The 4,716-nt window shown below is 30.9% G+C and overlaps 1 protein-coding gene across 1 annotated transcript; it reads right to left on the reverse strand.

Annotated features, from left to right (window-relative positions):
- Nucleotides 1–476: 476 nt before the first annotated feature.
- On the reverse strand, nt 477–4,228 carry LOC140052548 (uncharacterized). The gene is made up of 4 exons (XM_072098157.1): nt 4,160–4,228; nt 3,324–3,677; nt 1,429–1,695; nt 477–1,132 (listed from the first exon to the last, which is right to left on the reverse strand). The coding sequence occupies exons 2-4, from the start codon at nt 3,583–3,585 to the stop codon at nt 477–479; spliced, it is 1,185 nt and encodes a 394-aa protein (XP_071954258.1). The 5' UTR covers nt 3,586–3,677; nt 4,160–4,228.
- Between the last annotated feature and the right edge of the window lie 488 nt (nt 4,229–4,716).

Here is a 4,716-nt window from a genome sequence, read left to right on the forward strand (position 1 = left end):
AATTTGAGTTAGTGTTTACCTACCGACCGACCGACATAGTGAGCTATAGAGTCGCGTTTGATCTTTTCTTCTCTTTTTTTTAGTGTAAGATACAATTTCCTGTCATCAAGTACAGTTTCATTTGTTCATTCTGCTTCCAGCCCCGGAAATGTCCTAAAAATAGTTCCACCATGGAGCAACATGGTTTCACCTCTCCAAGATATGCACCAACCCATACTCGTATCAGTCTATGCTACTACTAATCCTTGCTACTATATCTTTGGTTTAATTACGTTGTGTATTTACATATCAAAATAACATTATTGTTTTCATGATTTGGATTGATCTTAATTATTATATACTGTATTTTAAAAATTAGATGAAAATGATCAATCTCATGAATAAATTAAGCAAGTAATTTATGAAATATCTTCTTTTGAAGTAAAATATTTGAACATGTTTAAAAGAGTACAGTCAGTTACTATGTTACAAGTTTATTATTTATTACGTTGAAGCCGATCATACGTAGAATCTTCTGGTGACGTATTTATTGATGTGTCCACAAAAGAGTACATGCCGTCATTTTGTGGTGAAGTATCTATGTCCAGCTTTCCATATTCATTGCCGAAGTCATTATTATGAGCTTCTTCATTGGCCGCACTGTAAATGTCACCATCGGGTTTTTCGTCAGTGTTTGTATCTGTTGTCGACTGCATGTTGGTAGAATTAGCGTAATAAGCTTCTGTTGTTGTGTTTTCATATGTTTTGTTCTCGTTATTATGCTTTTCCTTGCCCGAGTTCAGTTCGGCAGCATTTATGCAATCATACATCTCACCACCAGTCTGTAGTTCGTCTGTGTTTACATACGTTACGTCACCATTATTATCTGTTGCTTTATCCGGTGGCATGTCCGAAGCAGTTAACGAATCGTAAGCTTCGCTAGAATCTTCATCCTTGTGTTTCTTTTTATTTGGTACGGCATAGAGGGCCATTGCCACATTGTTTGGATTTGCTGGTGAGGACGTGGCTGCTTCCATGTCATGTTGGGTATGTTCTGTGCCTTTGAAAAGAGCAGCGTTCATTGGTGTTTCTGGTGGTGACGTTATCTCGTCTGAGTGTGTGGGGATAAGTACTCCATCACCATATGAAAAACCTGCTAAAATAAACAACAAACATAAATAAAGGATATGATTGAAAAACTTATAAAAGCACGGTTGCTGTTTATCTAGGTTTCTGGCGAAGGCAAAGAAGGGACATATTCCAGGAAATATATCGGTAGAAAATTGTAACAATTTATCTTTAAAAAACTTAGAACATAAAGTATTAATAGACATAAAATAGCATAAAATGAAAAATAAAGGATATCAGACCTAACCATATTAGAAGAGAAAGTTACACCTTTCTAACATTACTAACAAAATGTTACCCTGTGTATCAAACTTTACGCACCTTTATGTACCATCTGTCGTTTTTTCTTTTTCCGTCGAATGAGAAAGAAAGCAATGATTACAATCAAGATTATAACCACGACTAATGGCACACAAATAGCAACCACTAAATTAGTACTTGATTGTTCAGATGCATTTGGTTGAGATATTATGTTATTCGTTGATGAATCTGTATAGCCGCCTGTCGACGTTACTGATGACGTTTCCAGTAATTCTGACACGGAGGTTATTGCTGTGGCCGGTAGTGGGCATATTTCAGGAGATATATCTGTAGAAATTTCAAATATATTATATTTTCTCAGATGAAACTTGGAATTTAATTGCAAATGTATTAAAGATTTATATATGAAGATTATTTAAATCAGACTTTGAATAGGTTATTTTATAGTTTTCATAAACACAAAATAAAAAAAAATATGTTTTCACTTATAAAATAACATAATAAATGGTTAAATTCAACAAATAAATCATTGGTTGGAAGCCAATTTGAGTATTTCTTGCTTTAAATAAAGCTTTCCAGGTAAATTTTTTTTCAGATCTATACAAACAAAAAACTTTAAACAATTATTTTTTCATCTTTAAGAATAGCAGTTCAATAAAATTATGATCTAATGATATTAATAATGCTAAATCAAACAAATTCAATTAGGCCTACTAGATTCCATTTGTAAAAATAATTTATAAACGAAAGATCAAAGTATTATATCAAGTATACACCAAGCTATATACATTTCCACTGGACAACCGCCCGGTTTTAGAACATGAAAAACACACAAAATACTTAATATTAATGGCCAAAAGTAGATAGAAGAGAATCGACAATTCATTATTGTTTTTTTTATTATAATAATGATAATAATAACTTTATTTGGATTAACGCTTTTACAACGCGGCACAAACCAAATGATAGTGTATCCTAAATATACAAATTAAAACATTATCAAAAGTACAATATAAAACAATACAATCAAAATAAACAAGAAAAATATAATATATTGAACATTTACAGTAAATAACGTAAAAGCTATGTCTTTTTAATATAACTTTTACAGAAATATAAAAATATATCATACAGAAGATTAAATTTCGGGTCATTATTAAAGTAGTTAGAGTTGCCAAGAATTAAATTGAAAACTAAATCACCATGAATAAAAAAAGAGACCAATAATTAAACAAAACATTATGAGACCAAGGCACTTTCGAGATTAATAACTCTATTAAAACTATTAAACTAAACTGGCTCTGATAGCATTCAGACATTTACACATAAACACGAAGTGAATTAGATCTTCAGATCCTTTATTACATAATGGACATGTGCTATCATTGTCCTGTTGCCATTTTGCAACTTTTCTATTGAGAGGTAATGTATTTTTGAGGACTTGAATTCCAAACTTTATTATTTTATTATAAATACTGATTTTCTGCAGGCGTATTTGATTTCTATACGTCAACAATATTTCAAATAATACTTTAAAAAATAATAACTTAATGCATAATATATATAGTTTCTGACTTGTTTTACTCTTTTTTGTACTGGACATTACCATCGGCATTTAATGAATACATCAAAACACACATTTTACAATGTCATTTTGATAAAAGTACTGACGGAACGGTTGTCACACAATATTATAATAATTTAGTTTTACAATTACATTTTGATTGTCTGCAATCAATTTTATCACAGACAATCAAAATTTAATCGAAAATTCTTATATTGTTGCCACACTGTATTATTACAGGGAAGAGTTAAATTACAATTACCAATACCAGGTTTGTTAATTTTTTTGCAACATCATTGATTCGAATAGACTATACGGGTGGCTTGTGCAAATTAGATTTCATTAAATAGGTATAGTGTACTCAATGTAGTAAAATGCTGTCTATACTCACCAGTAGATTCACAGATAATGGTGTTTATCTCACCAGTTGTTGTGCAGTTGGTGTTTTCGCTTTTTTTGGTATTATAATGTAAAGTTCCATCATGCACATTGATTATTGCGCATCCCTTGTTGATATTTCTTTTGAGTCGTTCTGATTCTACATGGACATTAAACGTACTAATAGAATAGCTACTAAGAACATTTAAAACTTGATCTGTCAATTGATCATATTCCTCAACGCTATTTATAACCGTGATATTCCCGCCAACCATTTCACATTCACGTTGGGCATCAATACACGATCTAGGTTTTTTGTCCACTTTTATAAATTTATAGCAGTTGGGGTTGCTGTATACGGGTCCGCCTGCAAATAAATCAATTGTACTGATGACGAAATAGTGAATGTAAGAAAATAATTAGTATTCAATTTCACGATTAGAATGTCTTTTATGACTTGTTCTCAATCAGTCATTACTGTTTTTGTTTTTACTTTTAAATATAAGTGAATTGAAACACATTTTGTCTATAAAATTATATCAATTCATATTTTTACTAATAACACGTTGTCTCACTCATCATGATTTTATTATAATTTAAATATGAAACAATAACATTAATACTATACTAATACATTTAATATACTATTACTAGTAGGCTAAATATATTTAATAATTACAAAGATAAAAGTAGATAGTAGTTAGACGTTCCTCATTGTTTTAATAATTATTTAGATCAATGATGGAACAATTGTTTAAATATTAATTATAATATTAATTTGATTAAACACATCTATATCTTATATATAAAAGTCAAACTTGAATCCAATAATGGTGACAATTGTTTAACCTCTATTAAACTTCGGCCCGCGTCGTCCCTTTTTGTATTTCCATTCTCCATCTTCAGGGTATATCAGGTAGCAATGTATTGGGTGAAATAACACTAGAATAACAAATATATTGTTCATCGCTTGTTTTTATACATTCCGTGCTGTGAATACAATACTATACAGATATTGACTGCTTAGAGGTTAAATATAAGATTTGACATCCCCGAGGGAATGATATTAAGTTCGAGGGAATAGGGCCTATATATTTCCCGAAGCGCCAGCTGAGGGAAATATATATTCCACGAGAACTTAATATCATTCCCGAGGGGATGTCAAATCTTATATTTAACCGATATAAAAGGCAATATCTGTTATATTATATAGCCAAGAACAAGTCTGCTGGGTTGGGTGAAGCTAGACTAGGCCTAGGCCTACTATAGTATTTGTATTGTTGTATTTAAACAAGCCTGCCTAGAAAGACACCTTACCTTGCGAAGAATAATATACAGATAATTACTAATTAATGATTCCTTGGCAATAAAATATTCACTTAGGCCTAGGTCGTTTAAATTAACAG

The sequence above is a fragment of the Antedon mediterranea genome, chromosome 6, assembly GCF_964355755.1.
Source record: "Antedon mediterranea chromosome 6, ecAntMedi1.1, whole genome shotgun sequence".
NCBI classification, from domain to species: domain Eukaryota; kingdom Metazoa; phylum Echinodermata; class Crinoidea; order Comatulida; family Antedonidae; genus Antedon; species Antedon mediterranea.

What these genes read in the sequence shown, in the direction of transcription:
- LOC140052548 (XM_072098157.1), bottom strand. Translation starts at nt 3,585, where the DNA reads ATGGTTGGCGGGAATATCACGGTTATAAATAGCGTTGAGGAATATGAT. An exon ending in CATTATCTGTGAATCTACTG is followed by an intron (nt 1,696 to 3,323) that starts GTGAGTATAGAC and finishes AAATTTCTACAG; the next exon opens with ATATATCTCCTGAAATATGC. An exon ending in ACGACAGATGGTACATAAAG is followed by an intron (nt 1,133 to 1,428) that starts GTGCGTAAAGTT and finishes TTATTTTAGCAG; the next exon opens with GTTTTTCATATGGTGATGGA.